Source organism: Python bivittatus, unplaced genomic scaffold (genome assembly GCF_059951505.1).
Source record: "Python bivittatus isolate LINGU-HERP-01145 unplaced genomic scaffold, Pbiv_v1 ctg000960_np1212, whole genome shotgun sequence".
NCBI classification, from domain to species: domain Eukaryota; kingdom Metazoa; phylum Chordata; class Lepidosauria; order Squamata; family Pythonidae; genus Python; species Python bivittatus.
Window position 1 is genome coordinate 19951196 of NW_028277124.1, and position 15398 is coordinate 19966593.

The window sequence follows — 15398 nt, forward strand, 5'->3', positions numbered from 1 at the left end:
TACAATCCTATGATTCAGGAACCTGGTACCAACTTCCTGGTCTACTATATACACCTTCTCGTTACACACTTGATTTTTATTGGTGCTTTTATTGATGCTTTTTTTTTATTTCTGATTTTATAGACTAACGCCTACTTTGCCACATTTGTATGACCTGCCAAAGTACACAGTAAAATCTGGTTATTTTCCCAGCCATTTCACATTTACAAGTAGATATTTCAGCATAGGCTTTTCTGGACAGTTTTATTGCTGCTCTTGATGTTTCCATTATTGTTTTATGTTTTCTAGGAGTTGTATATTACTTTGGCACATTACAAGTGAAGAAGGGATTAGCAAATTTTATAAGCAATAAACATGCAGTACAAATTTTAGCAGTGAAACAAAATGGGAGCTGTAGAAACCAAAATGTTGATTTGGAAAAAAAAAAGCAAATTGAAATTAGAGTTGGTATGCCCTCTGCTAATTTTTCTATTTTGCTATTAAAAAGAGAAATGTGAATATCAACTTTCTAAAAATTGTAGGAAGAGAGCCATGGAAACTAAAAACCAGGATCTGGTAGCACCTTTTTCAACTAATAAATTTTATTAAAGGGCAAAAGCTTTCATGAGCTGTAGCTCACTCCATCAGATCACAGAGAGGCTCGATTGATGTCAGGTTTAAATTGGGTTAAAGTGGGGAAGAATAGAGGGGAAGACAAGGTGGTTATGCAAATGTAGGTGGTGTATGAGTCAGATTACCAGCACATGATTAACAATTGTAATGTATTAAAACCCATTGTGTATGTTGAAACCTTCTGAGATGGCCTGAAACCTTTTGAGGTGTGTGAGTTCAGCAATTTCTCATTAAATTGTGCTATTAAAATATTTTTTCCAAAATGGTCACTTTGCGTAATCTGTCTTCTGTGTAACCTAATTTGCAAACAACGGCGGCAACATGTTTTATTCCTGTCACTGGCCAACCACTGAATTTGTACAGCCACCCTACCTTCCCCTTTCTTCTTCCCCCACCCCACCTCATCCCAGTTTAAATCCCACATCAGCTTAACCGCTCTGCATCTGATGAAGTGAGCTGCAGTTCATGAAAGCCTTTTGATAAAAAGTGTTAGTCAGAAAAGGTGCTACCAGACTTCTTCTGATCTTTCTAAAAAGTAAAGCATGATATCTGCAGAGAAAGATTTCCAAACACTAACACTTAATCCTTGCTCCTTGGTTATTGCAAATTAAACATTTCTTTAAAACAAATCAGTAGAAGTAAAAACAAAGGAATATTTTTTAAAAAAACAAAATACATTTGTAATGCTACTGGTACAATTTGGCAAGCGTGTATTTTTCTATTTCTGATTAAACTTTTAAAGTACTATGTACTTTGATAGCAGGTAACCATGCTCAAAGATATTGCAGAGTATTCTACAGGTATGGACATCATAGAGTTACATGATTCCCACAAGTTCCCACAACCCATCTGGAAGGGAAGGGAAGGGAAGGGAAGGGAAGGGAAGGGAAGGGAAGGGAAGGGAAGGATGCTGGCATATTTCAAAGGAAAGCACCAGTCTGTATCACTGTATTTCTCCTGGAGAACTTCTTTTAGAAAATGGGTGCTCTGTGACTGACCAAGCCTACTATGCCAACTCCTTTGTGAATAGGTATGGCAGGTATTTTGTAAGCATGCCTACTGTGCCCTCAAAATACCAAGTATGCTCCTGACCTCCTGAATAAGCCTGTTCTAAAGGATGATACCAGATGCATAAGAAAACTTTTAGCAAATGAAAAACACAGCTTTAGCTTCACCCAGTTGGCAGTGCGCCTAAGTGTTTTCAGATATTCTATATAGGTTGCAACTATAACTGCCACTATTCTTAGCAATTATAAAAATCATGGGAGTCATAGTTGGAGGCACCAGTTTCAACAAAACTGTACATTAAATTTAGAATCCTTCTGATTACAAAACACAAGTGGTAAATATCACACTGAGTTTGATTGAAAAAAACCTTCCCAGGCAGACACATGAAGTAGCATTTAAGCTTTCATCCCATTTGCCAAATTATATTACCAGAGAGATCTGATCAATATGCGGAGTACTTACATCAAAAAGCTGCACATAATTTATAATTAAGTCTTCAATTACATCAACTTCTTCACTAGTTTGTCCTTTGGTTTGAAACAAGCATGATGAGAAAGCCATCGCCAGATTGTGAGGATCCATGAGATTGATTTCTGAACATTTCTGAACCCTGTTGATGCAGTTAATAAATCTATTTAAAAAAAAATTAGCAGGCACTGATTTGCACAGATGTGGCCACAGGATGCCTTTCCAGCAAGAGAGTTCAACTCAAAGAAAAGGTCTCATTAAAATGAAATTGTACATTTTATCTTTTCCCAGCTCATTAACTTATGATTCTCATGCTGCTATTTTGACACAAACTCTTTCTTCTGCTTATCAGTACTACACCATGGGGAAATGCTCATCCAGGGTGAGAACATGATAGAACTGGATCAAAGCAAAAGTCCATTCAGGCCAGTAAACTAAACTTTCAGGCAGAGGTCATCCTCCTGACCATTTTTCCTTCAGAAAAAAACATAAGACATTCTGTGTCATCTCCCGTCAGTGGCAAGTCAAGGTCAGAAATACAATTCACACCTGAAACTTGGCCTCTTAGCTGCTGGATATCTCATTATTCTACCCGAGATATAGCTTGTGAGATTTAAGCAAGTCTTGCCTGCCTGTTTTTCAAATATATATTTGCATTCCAAAGAGCTAGAAACTTGTTTTTCAAAAGCAAAACCCTGAGTAAATGGCTCTCATAACACTTTTAAAGGGCAGTTTTAAATAAAGAAGACAGGCCATTAGAACGAGAGAGAGAGCTCGGTCTATTCCATAATTCCAGGCAAGCACAGAACATATTGCCAGCCAAAAATTTCCTACGTGTGGCAGCTTTTTAATTTTTCTCAATCCTACTTTTAAAGACTGCAAATTTCTAATCCTCGTGGCCAAGCTTAGTTTTTGATGGGCAACTATTGGGTAAGGTACAGCAGTCCCTTGTTCAACAAGAAGGTAATGAATTGTGCAAATAAATTTGCCACTTCCTTTACAAGATGCAGATTTTCTTCACACGGATTATTATTTTTAAGCATCTACGCCAATATTCTGTGCCTGCACATCTTCAAATCAGTGTGGATTCCTGGTGGCTGCCTGGACAAGCCCCTGCAGTTTTCTTGGCAAGATTTCAGAAGTGGTTGGCCATTGCCTACTTTCCAGGGCTGAGAGAGAGGGACTGGCCCAAGGCCACCCAGCTGGCTTCGTGCCTAAGGTGGGACTCGAACTCACAGTCTCCCGGTTTCCAGCCTGGTGCCTTAACCACTACACCAAATTGGCTCTCATGGCAACATCTGCCATCTAGTAAAATAAGCTGTCATCTGGAAATGATTTGTACATTTATATTAATAATTTCTTCAAATTATAATTTGAATATACGTATGCGGGTCTATGACCGTAATAAAGATTCCAGTTGGTCGATTTGATATGCATTCCCAGGATGCCCCTGTGTGAGCTGCAATTTTATTAATCCCGCTTCACATCTATAATACAGAGAGGAGGCTAATATAGTATATCAGATATTATTAATATATTCCTCAGACAGCATCCGCTAGTACTAACTGTACTGTAAAAATATGCGCATGTGTGAGATCTGGTTATGTTTTGACAATCTTTACTGCTGTTTACTTTGATTGACGTTATTTATCAATATTTTATCAATGATTTTAGATGACAGTCTTTGAAAAGGTCAGCAAGTATCATGAAAGCAGGATAAACTATTACCGCCATCCCCACTTAAATCATTTCATGAATTTCTGAAATGATGCATACAAAATATTTACCCTAATGTTACACACTCATCTACAAAATGCCTTAGTTCATGCTATTATAACACCACACTGGACATCCCACACCAGTTCAAATGATGCCTTCCTTTAGCAGATTTGCTGACGCACTGACCTGTAAAGGTGTCCCATTAATGCTGCCAAAGTTGCTTTGTTGACAGGTGGAAGCGTTCGAATAAAAGTGCTATATTTTCTCACCCTGTCTTTTTCATCCAGTGTATCTGATGGAGAAGAGGGAGAGTAGAAATTAAATTACTCAGGATTAATACAATGAGGTCCAAAAGACAAAGGAATCGATCTGCCACTTCAGCAGCATCAAGTCATTTACCATGACTATTTAGCCAATCAGCCTCTCCTTCATCGACACAATACAGATCATTCGCTTTCTATGCAAATGGTTATCGACTGCAATTGTAAAGAAAAACAACTGGGAGACAACAAAGATGCCTTGCAACCTCTTTGTCTGCAATAGTTCCCACAATAACAATCCTTAAAGCTTGATTCCTCTGTTGACTCATGACTAACCCATAACAAGCAGAGCTGATTAAAATACAAATGGACAAATGTAGAGAATAAAAGATGCTCTCCTTTTGTTGTTGCTCACTGTAGGTTATTGCGAGGTTACAGTATTGAATTTTGGAGCTATTCTCTTTTCTACTACTGCATTAATAGCTTGTCTCAGTTTTCAAGATTAGTCTTTGGCCAAGCTCAAAAACGTGTTAGGTTCCTTTTGTAGCTCCAGCAATCCATTGCTTCAAAATGTTTTCTTGGAGGTAAACAAAGAAAGATGGTTGTTCTCCATCACCAACCATATTTTATCTGGTGACAGATTTATTCTCCTAAGGAGCCCAGAGATGTTCCACTCTTGTCTGGACCTCAGAGATGGTGGGGAAAGACCAAGATTGGCTATTGGTTTTGGAGCCTAAGAGAATTCAAGCTTTATACAGTTAACCAGAATCTCTGAGAAACTCAGAATCCACCACAACAGAGAATAATAAGTTTTAATGTAACAAAAGGAGAAAAATATTAAAATACTGGGAGTAATCATATTCATTGTCTTCAACTTAAATCAGATTGAGCAGCCCTGTTCTCTTCTTCAACTTAGGCCCATCTTTTTTTAAGAGGGTACCACAAGCTTGCCACTAATAGGCCAAGCATGATAGTATCTCTGCATTAAAATAATCAAGAAAATGACTACTAATGAAACACATATGCACCCACCCATATATTAATATTTAATATGCTTTCCAAATCTGAATTGATTTGGCAGCATGCAAATTTTATAAATAAATATATAGCAATAAAGGTACTGTATTATATCTTCTGTCCTAGAATGCAATTTTACTGTAGTATATTAAGCAAGTTGAGAAAACAAGGAAGTTCTTATGCATAGAATTCCTGAAGACCTCCGTTTATTTTCACATGTTTTCTAAATCAAAAACATTTTCTGATATTCATAAATTCCTCAATGAATTGTTGAAGAGCAAAATCTCACCACCTATTGGCATAAAGTCACACTGCACTTCTCACATTTTGCTCATTGTCACCTCTTCCTCTACAAAATTCTGCTAAATACCTTGCCAGGCACACTTGGAAAACTAAGTCTCCAATCATCAAATTCACTTATACATACATTAAACAAGTTACACAGATATTCTTTAAGTACACCAAATCCATATTTTCATGTCATTCCAGTTAAACCATCGAAGCCTGTAGTCTTATCATTTTTTGAAAGCTTCCCACATTACTTTTCATCAAATTTTTCTTGTACAATAACATGTGTAGCGTTGATTCAATTCCCTATTGGACATATCTCTATTGTTCCCATACAAAACTCTAAATCTGCCTTCCAGCATTCCTTCACTTCAGTTTCATGCCCCCAAAGCTCATCATTTTTATTCTTAATTCTATTCGCTCCGCCACAGGCTTCCTATTTAGCCCTTTTCAAATATCTTCAACCCAATTTGTTATTTCCATCAAAACTGTACCTAATTTTCTCTGTTAATTTTAATGTACATTTTCTTTCTCTCTGTGTATCTATTTATATTTATCTTCAAGTTTGTAGCAATCCTTCCATATCCTCAGCCTCTTCCATTTAATTAATTTTAATGTATATTCTCTCTGTGTGTATTCTATCTATCTGTCTGTCTGTCTGTCTGTCTGTCTATCTATCTATCTATCTTAGTAGCATTTGCTCATCTTCTTGTTTACAGCAATCCTTCCACATCCTCAGCCTCTTCCATTTCATCATTCCACCAAGCATCCTTGTTATACTTCACACTAACATAACGCCATACATTTTTGTGACACTCTAACACAATTACTTCCATTCTGTTTCCAAGCACCTTCCGTATCTTTTTTACTCATTCTATTTTCCATTCATTTTGTTGGTGATGAATCTATCTTCTAATACTTTTTTTTTTAATAAAGAATAGACACATTCATTTCCTGCAACCATTCTGCTTTTAGTTTTATTTCCTTCATTTCTTTCCTTTTCCTTCTGTCCATGTTTTCATAAGATCCACTCTTGACACAACCGATAATGGTCTGTTCTCCATTCAGAACCACTTATCACCCTTGTATCCTTCATTAATTCTCTCATTACATCAAACATGTTTCTCTATTCAAATTTTTCCACGTATATGCATGGAAAGTTTATGCTTAAATGACTTATTCAGAACAGATGACTGGTCCCCATTCTCACTCATTCTGAAGGATCACTCTGGAAAGGGAATACCAACATAACCCCCCTCTATCTGTCTGTCTGTCTGTCGGTCTGTCTGTCGGTGTGTCGGTCTGTCGGTGTGACTGACTGACTGACTGACTGAGGCATGGAAGATAGTGTCTAGGGCTTCAGAACAATTCCATAATGCATTACCTAATGCTGAGATCCAAAAAGGATAAAGTTCTTTGGTCAGTAGTGCATCATCTATTTCAGAAAGAAAACATTTCAGTGTATCAGTAACATCTTCCAGCTGGTTCATCCCAGCCCTCAGCTTAACACTCCTTGCATCTTTTCTGAAACGTTCTAGAAGCTCTCTCACACACGAAGGATCTCCGTTCTTCAGGTAGATACGTTTGCTTCCCAAACCTTAGATTAAAAAAAAAAAATGTCAAAGAAACAAGATACTCTATGCCATTATAAGTGGAACCTCAAATAGCTGATCTGCAGATGTTCTGAAATTGTTTAAATGATGCTGTTTGAGATAAAATTCAGAATTCCAATCTTTAAGACAACCTTCACCAATTTCCTCTCCTCCAGGAATGCTGGTATTGCAACTCTGGGGGTGTGGGAATTGCAATCACTGGAATTCCAATACACCCAGCATCACACAGAGACAGATTGTGGAAGGCTGCCTTAAAGAGATATATAACTGGAGACGCCACAGTGTTCATTCAAGGTTTTGACATTCCAGAAATAACAGGATCAATTCAGTGATCCCAGCCGCCTCTAGCTGCTTGTGGATTAGTGGTTTGGAAAAACTAAAGCATGCCTGTTACAAAAAGTCAAGATATATGAAAAGGTAACTGCTTATCCCCCATGCTGCAGCCACCATTTTGCATCTCCCAACCATCTCCCATTTGTGCTGCCAAAATTCAGCAGCAATACTAGCAAAGTTCTGGCTGAGTTTGGAGTTTTTCGTGCCCTTATAAGACGCAAAATAGGTAACCCCCATGTAACACTTTAACACTCCACATTCCACCAAAAAGAAAGAACAGGCTAAATAATTTCAGACCTGCCCATCTTCCCAGACTGAAAAAAGTTGACCATCCCACTGGACAGCAATGTCTGGACTTGAGGAGTCTCTTGGCTACCCCAAGAGTGATAACGTGGACCAAATCCTTTCCTATGATTACTGCAAAAGAAAATATCCAGGGAGAGTGACTGGCAAAACGTTTTTATAACCAGTAGGCTAGAAGTGGAATCCAGTGTGGACATTGTAGAGTACCAGTTGCCAGTCACCATGCAAGTTTCTGTCTTTGTAGCAGGAGTGAAATTTTCAAAAGCAGGTAGCTGCTCTGCAACAGAAACCACGTAGGGCACCATCATTGTGCAGTTAATTATTCCCTCTAATACAAACACAAGAGGTCCCTCTGGTGCAGGAAGCTCTAGTTTTAATTTCCCAGCCCTATTGTCCACATAATGAGATACATGTTACATTCTCAACACACCTACCCCGAACTGAGCATCACAGCAAGCACCTCTAAAAGTGTAGCCTTTACAGCTCAAGCCCACGTAATGTAATCTGATGGTGATGCTTCTTAAGCACTTTATCTGAACGCATCTCCAATTTTCGGGAATCCGAACAAACGCTCGGCTACTTACCATACTGTGTAACAAATGCAATACAGCTGTTCACTATAATCGGAACGTCATTTTTGCCGAGCTGCTGATCTTCTAACATGTTGCCATCTGTACCTGCTGCTTTTTCAATTGCAGTATGCCAGACTGTGAAATCCAACTTTGTGTGGCCGTGGATATATAACGTTCTGCAAAAAGTTTGAGAAAATATTTTGAAAGGTGCAAAGAGACAGCGCGCAAAGAATATGGTCTCTCTTTTCATGAAAAGCTGCTGCGAGGACCGATAGCATAAATGCCACAAGTGCAAAGCCGTTCAGGAAACCACAGTCGGCTATTGCAGAAAGCAGATACTCATTTAAGAAAAGAACACCTTGTCTGGCTTAGAAACTGACCCAATCAGGCCTGGTCCATGATTGGATGAGACAGCAGCAGAACATCTCAGGGCTGTAGACTAGACAGGGAAGTTAAAACAAACCAATAGCCCAGAACAAGGCAGCAGGAAGCCACCATATTGTTGCCAGGATTGTTAATGGACCTCAGTTCCAAGGAGACTTTGCCTTCAGGAAAATCTTCATTCAATCTATGTAGGTGCACATGCAAGGCTGTGTGTGTGTGTATGTGTGTGTTTATGTGCACCTACACACATGTATTTATTACAAGACAGAGCTCTGGAGTACTGGGAGAACTTACAAGTGCGAACCTGAAGCTACTAGGACACACATCAAATTGCCTGCTCTTTCCCATCTACGTCAAAGGCAAGAGTATTTTTTCCATTTCCTATGAGACTGAAAAATGATTAACAATGGAAGATCCCGTAACTGGAAAGCTATGTATTGCAGTTACTCTTAAATTAGAATTAGTTAACAATGTGGATAGTCTAAACCAGTGTTGTCCAAACTTGGCCACTTTAAGAGGAGTGGACTTCAACTCCCAGAATTCTCCAGCCAGCATGGCTGGCTGGGGAATTCTGGGAGTTGAAGTCCACTCCTCTTAAAGTGGCCAAGTTTGGACAACACTGGTCTAAACTATCCATTTCTATTTCTCTGAATTTCTTCTTTTTCAGACTTAATTTTTCATTTGTTCCATTCACATTGAATTTTTGGCAGCTTTGCATAAAATCCGTATATATTTTTGGTGCACCATGGTCCTGCTACATTTCCCACAAGAAGCTTTCCTAACATATAGTTTTTGCCGAGGCATAACTTATGTTGCACTTTTCTTAACGTATCACAGATATAGATATACATAGATATAGATATAGGCAGAATTGCATGTCAAAATTGAAGAGTTAATTTGAAAAGAGAGGCAAGCCTCCATCTTGTTTTGAGAGGGTGAAATTGGATAAATTCAGATGAAATGCAATTCAGTTAAGTTGCCTCCTCTCCCTCTCTAGTTTATAGTAGATTACAACTAATCAGATGGGAGGGAGATGCTGAATTAAATCCTTGCTCAGTCTTAAAACGCACTGAAATTTTCCACTAATGCATCTTTTTTTTCCTCTCCTCTCTCTCCACATAACCAACCTCTCAGGAGTAAAGTTGAAAGGGAACTGCCCTTGAATGTCTGATGGGGAGCCGTGGAGTATAGAAACAGACCGACAGTTATAAAGAGATTTTGCACTATAAAACTAGCCTACCAAGTTTTACACTACCACAGATTAAAATGCAGAGAATCTACTTGATATTCCTATGGTTCTTGATGGTGTGTCCTTGCAAATAACTGAAAGCAGCTGATCTGACAGTCTCATTCATATCACTTATTTGTATCAGCCCAACTTGTTTGCCCTTTAGGTAACTCACAACACACACAAACATAAGAGACCTTTTTCTTAAAATGGCCAGATCTAATCATCTCTAACAGTTGCCTTCGTTTTCAAGATCAGTGTCCCCATCCTTGCTCCCACTCCCACCCCTCCAATAAATAGGAAGGAAAGGAATGTCAGTTCCTTATTGGGCCAGAGTTATCTTGAATTACCATCGTTCTAATTATTTTAATTGTTTTGCAATTAAGCTTGCAAAACAAAAATAAAAACATCCTTAGGGTTGAGGCTGTGTATTCGTCTCATGGTAAATGAAAATATTTGGGCCAAAAACCCACGCCTGTTTCATGCCTAGTCCAGAAAGAACATAAGACCTTTAAATATACATGTCCCCCAAGGATTACCCTAACTGGCAACAGTGGGAATGCGTCTTCTATTACAACTTGCACACCAAATAAATAAATAAATAAATAATTTTAAAAATTCTAAAAATCTAGTGGCATTCAACACTCCTTTGAATGCATTCCAACAAAACGGCTTCCTGGTATTTTTGGAATTCCTGTCTTGCTTGACCAAAATGAGCTATTAAGCACGTCTCCTGATCTTGTAATAGCTTCTCGGTTTACCTGCAGCTCTGTAGATTTGGAGAATCTACCTTTAGAGTAGACATAAGGCAAGCCAGGTCTGGTAGGATAAAAGAAAAAGAAAGGCAGAGAGAACAAAAATGCTCCTTTGGCTTCAAGGTCTGCTAACTGGCTCCAACTGAGCTTTCTTCCCTGAGAACGTATCTCTTGATTGAACAGTTTTCTAACTTTAAAAGGACAAGCAAAGTTCCATGGCAGAACTCCTATTTTAACTTTGCAAGGCTCCACGTTCATTACACAGCCGTTCCATTTAAAAGTCTTCAAGGCTGGGAAAAGCATGCAACAGTGATCTTAGAGGCCATGCGTGTCTTTTGCTTCACGTCCAGCTTTGGAATTGGTGCCGAGTGATTCCCCTTGGGACAGGCCATGTGAGCTAGAACGCAGCCAGCTGTGGTGTAGCGCAGCCTGATACACACATACATTTTAAAAGGCAAAGGGATAAAACCATGTGCAAGATATATTTTCTCTGCTCAGTTGAGTTTTTCAGTCAATATTTATACCGCATTAGCTAAACAGGGTACACCGTTGTACTCCATCATGTTTTATTTGGCTGATTTTTTTTTTTTTTTTTAAGAACAATAACAACCAAGGGGAAAAGCAGCTCTCCCTTCCTGACAGATCTATTGCTTCATGTTTATGGACAATATATCACTTGCAAAGTCTTTAGGGTTCTGTTGGACATTCTACAGTATCATGTAAATAGTCACTATGAAATAAAGAAATGCAGTTTTATTAAAGTCAGTCTCCCTTGGGCTTTCCAAAATGCATATAAGCATGCATTTAGAATGCACACACAGCTTTATTTCCTAAGAGAAGAGCAACATGGAACAATGCTTTTGCCAAACCGTATTACTTTCACCTTTCTACTGTACCAATTTGGAATAATGGTCACTGAAAGGCTGAACGCCACAAATTAATTTGAATCCTTAACATGGATAGCATCCAAATATCAAAAGCATGGGGAGGGAAGAGAACTAAACTCTTGGGAATTGCTCATTTTCTCAAAGTCTCCACAATGAACAGAATCTGTGAAAAGGGATACCTACCTTTTCATATGTGTTTAGGTCTTCAGGAGATCAGGTCTAGAGAGACATGTGTGTGCAGTGACCTGTATCTTTTGGGGTATACTTTAAACAATAAACACCACTAGATGGCTGCACTAAACTGACCTTGGATGATCTCCAAAAGCTAAGCGAGATGGGACCTCTTTAATATCTGGGTGGAAAATACTAGAAAATCCCAAGATTATAGGCCAGGCTGGAAAATAAATAATAATTAAAAAGACGCCAGCCATAACTTCTATAGGAAGCATGGTCATGAGACACCCTGGACGTGTCTGTGTAGTCCTCAGAAGTCCAGATCAACTTGAAGGAAACTTTACCTTTACCTTATCTGAACTGAAAGGAGATACTTCTAAAAATACAACTCAATGTGATAGGGCACTTAAAGTATCTGTAATGGATGGAACCAAGTTTATTAACTTTCTATATCAGTCTTCCACAGCCTGGTGCCCAGCAAAGATTTTACTTCTAACCATAAATAGCCAATATGGCTTTGGTAAAAACAACCCTACGTGTTGAAAACAAGGTCATTTCTAGGGCTTACAAAGTGCTTTCTAGAGAGCTAAGCACTTCTCCAAGAATATCCGAAGCGTCAAGGTAGCTCTATCTCCATCTGTTTTGAGGGTCTTCTGAGGCTTTGTGCACACACTTGTGTGCATGTGGAGAAGACATATTTGCTGGGACTGCTAGCAAATCTCCCCAACTGGTTTGCACAACCCTAATGCTTATCCCTATAATTACACCTTACCTTCCTTTCTCAACCAGTAGCAGAACATCTGTTTTTTCTCCATTTTGGACACAGCTGCTGATTGCTGAAAAATGAAAGACAGATCCATTTACAAACTTCAACAAAGTACAGGACCATTCTGATAGGTGGCCTTGCTGCCTTGTGGGAGGTAGAATTTGGGGGAGATAGGACAAGTTTCCTAATTGCCTGGTTTAGTCAAGCTTCATTGGAAACCATGATGGCTGGCCAGGAAGTGGCACTGTAGCTCTTCCTCCTCTGGTGCTAACTTTTGCACAGCTTTGCAATGCCAACTTTACAATGTTACAAACTACTTCTTGCAGTCTGATTTTATTACAGCTATTCCATCATTATAATTACCAAGGCAACACAGTTAATTGATATATCACAGTACTTGACAATATTGCTTTACACATTACGGGAGATGTGTGTGAAGAAACCATGGGATTCAGGAAAAGATTTAGGCAAGGAGATTCATATCTATCCACGATGGGCTTCCTTCTTATTCTTTTAAGCATGTGAAGTTTTCAAAGTGCTATGAAATCAACCTAATAAACGTTTTTTTCAAAGTCTTACTTAACTCCTGGAGCCGCCGTAGATACATTGAATTCTCTTGAGAATTTTCCAGTTCTAGGCAAAAATACAAGCTGGTCTTCTCTAGAGCAAACCAGCCTTTTTTCCAATTATCAAGATTATGGCAGTCTTTATAGAACAGCTGGCCAATTACATCAGCATTCCTCTCCAGAAGACATCTGGCCAATTCAGGTACAAAGTGCTATTTCAAACAAAAACAAATATTAGGGCTCAGTACAAAGGTGTGACCAGAGGCTCCTATCACACACTTCTTAGAATTCAAAAGTTCCAGAGAAGCCTACAAAACTTTATTCTCCATCAGTACTTTTTGAAACAGAAGAGTCAGAATTTCATTCAACCAGGAAGAAAAACATCTACTCTTAAAATTGCATCTAACAAGTTTGGTGGAATTTTCTAACCCAAGAATATAAAATCATTTATAAAAAACACTTAGAATTTTTATTTATGTTTGTGCATTGTTTCCTTAAAAGCACAAGAACCATTTCCATTAAGAAAGAAAACTATTTTACTTCTTCAAGATCCAAATTTGCTTCCATTAAAAACCTGGCTTTGTCTTGTGCTAAAACAACAGCGTTTCTTTCCACTTACTTTTAAGGTGCTTGGCTTAACTTGAACAGATAATTACCCAAATTACCTTGGCAATTGCCTGAGTCCATTTTCGTTGAGTATGCGCAGCTTCAGCACCAAAGAGAAACACACGTTCTGACAGTAAGTAGATTTCAAAGGTAAACAGAGCTCTAAAATTGCCAAGGACAAGATGAATCAAATTTATTTAGTATTAGCTTTACAAAACAGTAAATGGTACAGTTTTCTCCCAGACCTCTGAGTCTCATTCCTCTTGCCTTGGAAACTAACAGCAAGAGGTACACTCTCTAACGTGCTTTATTTGCATTGCATTTATTTTGCAGATAATGGAAAATCAATATGTATTTGATAGTCTAATGAAGAGGGAATGGAGGAGGGATAAACTATACTGGGAAATGAACACTAAAATAATAGAGCTAAACCAATAATTTAGGTTGGGAAATAACAATGTTCAGCATGTTGCCCAATCAAGTTGAGACTCTATTTCAAACTGAGAAAAGAGCTAAGTCTTCTGAATTACATGTAACTACACCCCTAGAACTTTTGCACCTGAAATGGAAAATATGGTGTCTTCAGTCTATGTGCATGCAAACACAAACACAGATGCATGCACACAGCTACTGCAGAAAGCCTTTCATTGATAGATTTAAAGGTCATGCCACCTTTTTTACAGGTACTGCACAAGGCATTTTCAGCTACAAAGAAGAGACATTATGAAAAGCACCTAGACCTACCTCACCTTGTAAGTTTCATCTCCTACTGATGTAACTGTCACAGTTTTCTAGATCTTTGACCTTATTATGGTTGGTCACACAGTCAGTCAGAAGTTTAGATTGGATTTGGCACTTTTATCCACCTATCAAGTCCTTCCCAAGGACCTGGGATAAGCAGATGTTGTTGCTTGATGGTGTTAAAGGTATCATCGCAGGATGGAAGCTGTTCCAAGTAAAGCTGCCTTTTGCAATTGACTGGTGGTGATTTTGTCAATGCCGATGGTCCTCAAGTGTTTTGGGATTATTATATTTTTATCCTACCTTTTATAGGGCTTCATCACCTACAGACTTCCATACCTTTAGTACTAACTAGCCCCAACCCTGCTTAGTTTTCTAGATCTGCCACGGTTGGCCAGATGCTTCCAACAGCTGAAAATATTCAATAGCAGCCGTTTTTCATTACTTTATCTAAATTTTAAATGTAACAATGAATGAAATTCAATCTCAGGTTGTTGTTGTGTTGTTATTTTCCTGTCCCATCCAATTTTATGAATTTGGCCTTCAGCATATCACTCAACAGCCAAGCATAGATGTGGATTCCCACATGTCATTTGTCTATGCCTTCAAAGCCAATGAAAATCACAAGAAAAGAACAGCCCAGGTTTCAGCTTGGAAACAGTAAAAGGAAGCCAAAATGGCTAAGCCTGTGTTCTCTCTCTCTCCTAGCTTTAAAAGATCAGGAACTAAGGATATAGCCTGATATTATGACAGCAAATTAAAGTGGAGAACTTTATGCTTTCCTCAGAACCAAAAGAAGAGGCAAGGACATTCTAGTCAGAGTCATTAGGAAGAGAAATTTAGTTGCCAGATGATTTCTGATTTTCTGGCTAGAGCCAGGACACCAGAAACAGAGCATTTTTTCCCCCTTGATTGGACAAAACAACAGACCATTTTCTCAAGAGGCTGTATTCTATAAAACAGAGGATAATGGAAGGAAGGAAGGGGGCCTGCCTATCAACATCCAAACAGGAGGCTCAGATTATCCCTCTCCAAGCATTTTCTCTGCAGGAAACAACAAATATGAGCTAAATCCCAAGACCTTATTTAAGGAGATAA

The 15398-nt window shown here is 38.6% G+C and overlaps 1 protein-coding gene across 7 annotated transcripts in view; it reads right to left on the reverse strand.

Annotated features, from left to right (window-relative positions):
• ARAP2 (ArfGAP with RhoGAP domain, ankyrin repeat and PH domain 2) overlaps positions 1-15398 on the reverse strand; it is a 129311-nt gene that overhangs the window by 35923 nt on the left and 77990 nt on the right. For all 7 annotated transcript variants that reach the window (XM_088131574.1, XM_088131578.1, XM_088131575.1 and 4 more), the window contains exons 17-23: positions 13619-13721; positions 12967-13165; positions 12394-12457; positions 8206-8369; positions 6757-6969; positions 3994-4099; positions 2083-2230 (exon numbers count right to left, since the gene is read on the reverse strand). In XM_088131574.1, coding sequence (XP_087987700.1) covers positions 2083-2230; positions 3994-4099; positions 6757-6969; positions 8206-8369; positions 12394-12457; positions 12967-13165; positions 13619-13721 — 997 coding nt within the window. The remainder of the gene's footprint in view (positions 1-2082; positions 2231-3993; positions 4100-6756; positions 6970-8205; positions 8370-12393; positions 12458-12966; positions 13166-13618; positions 13722-15398) is intronic.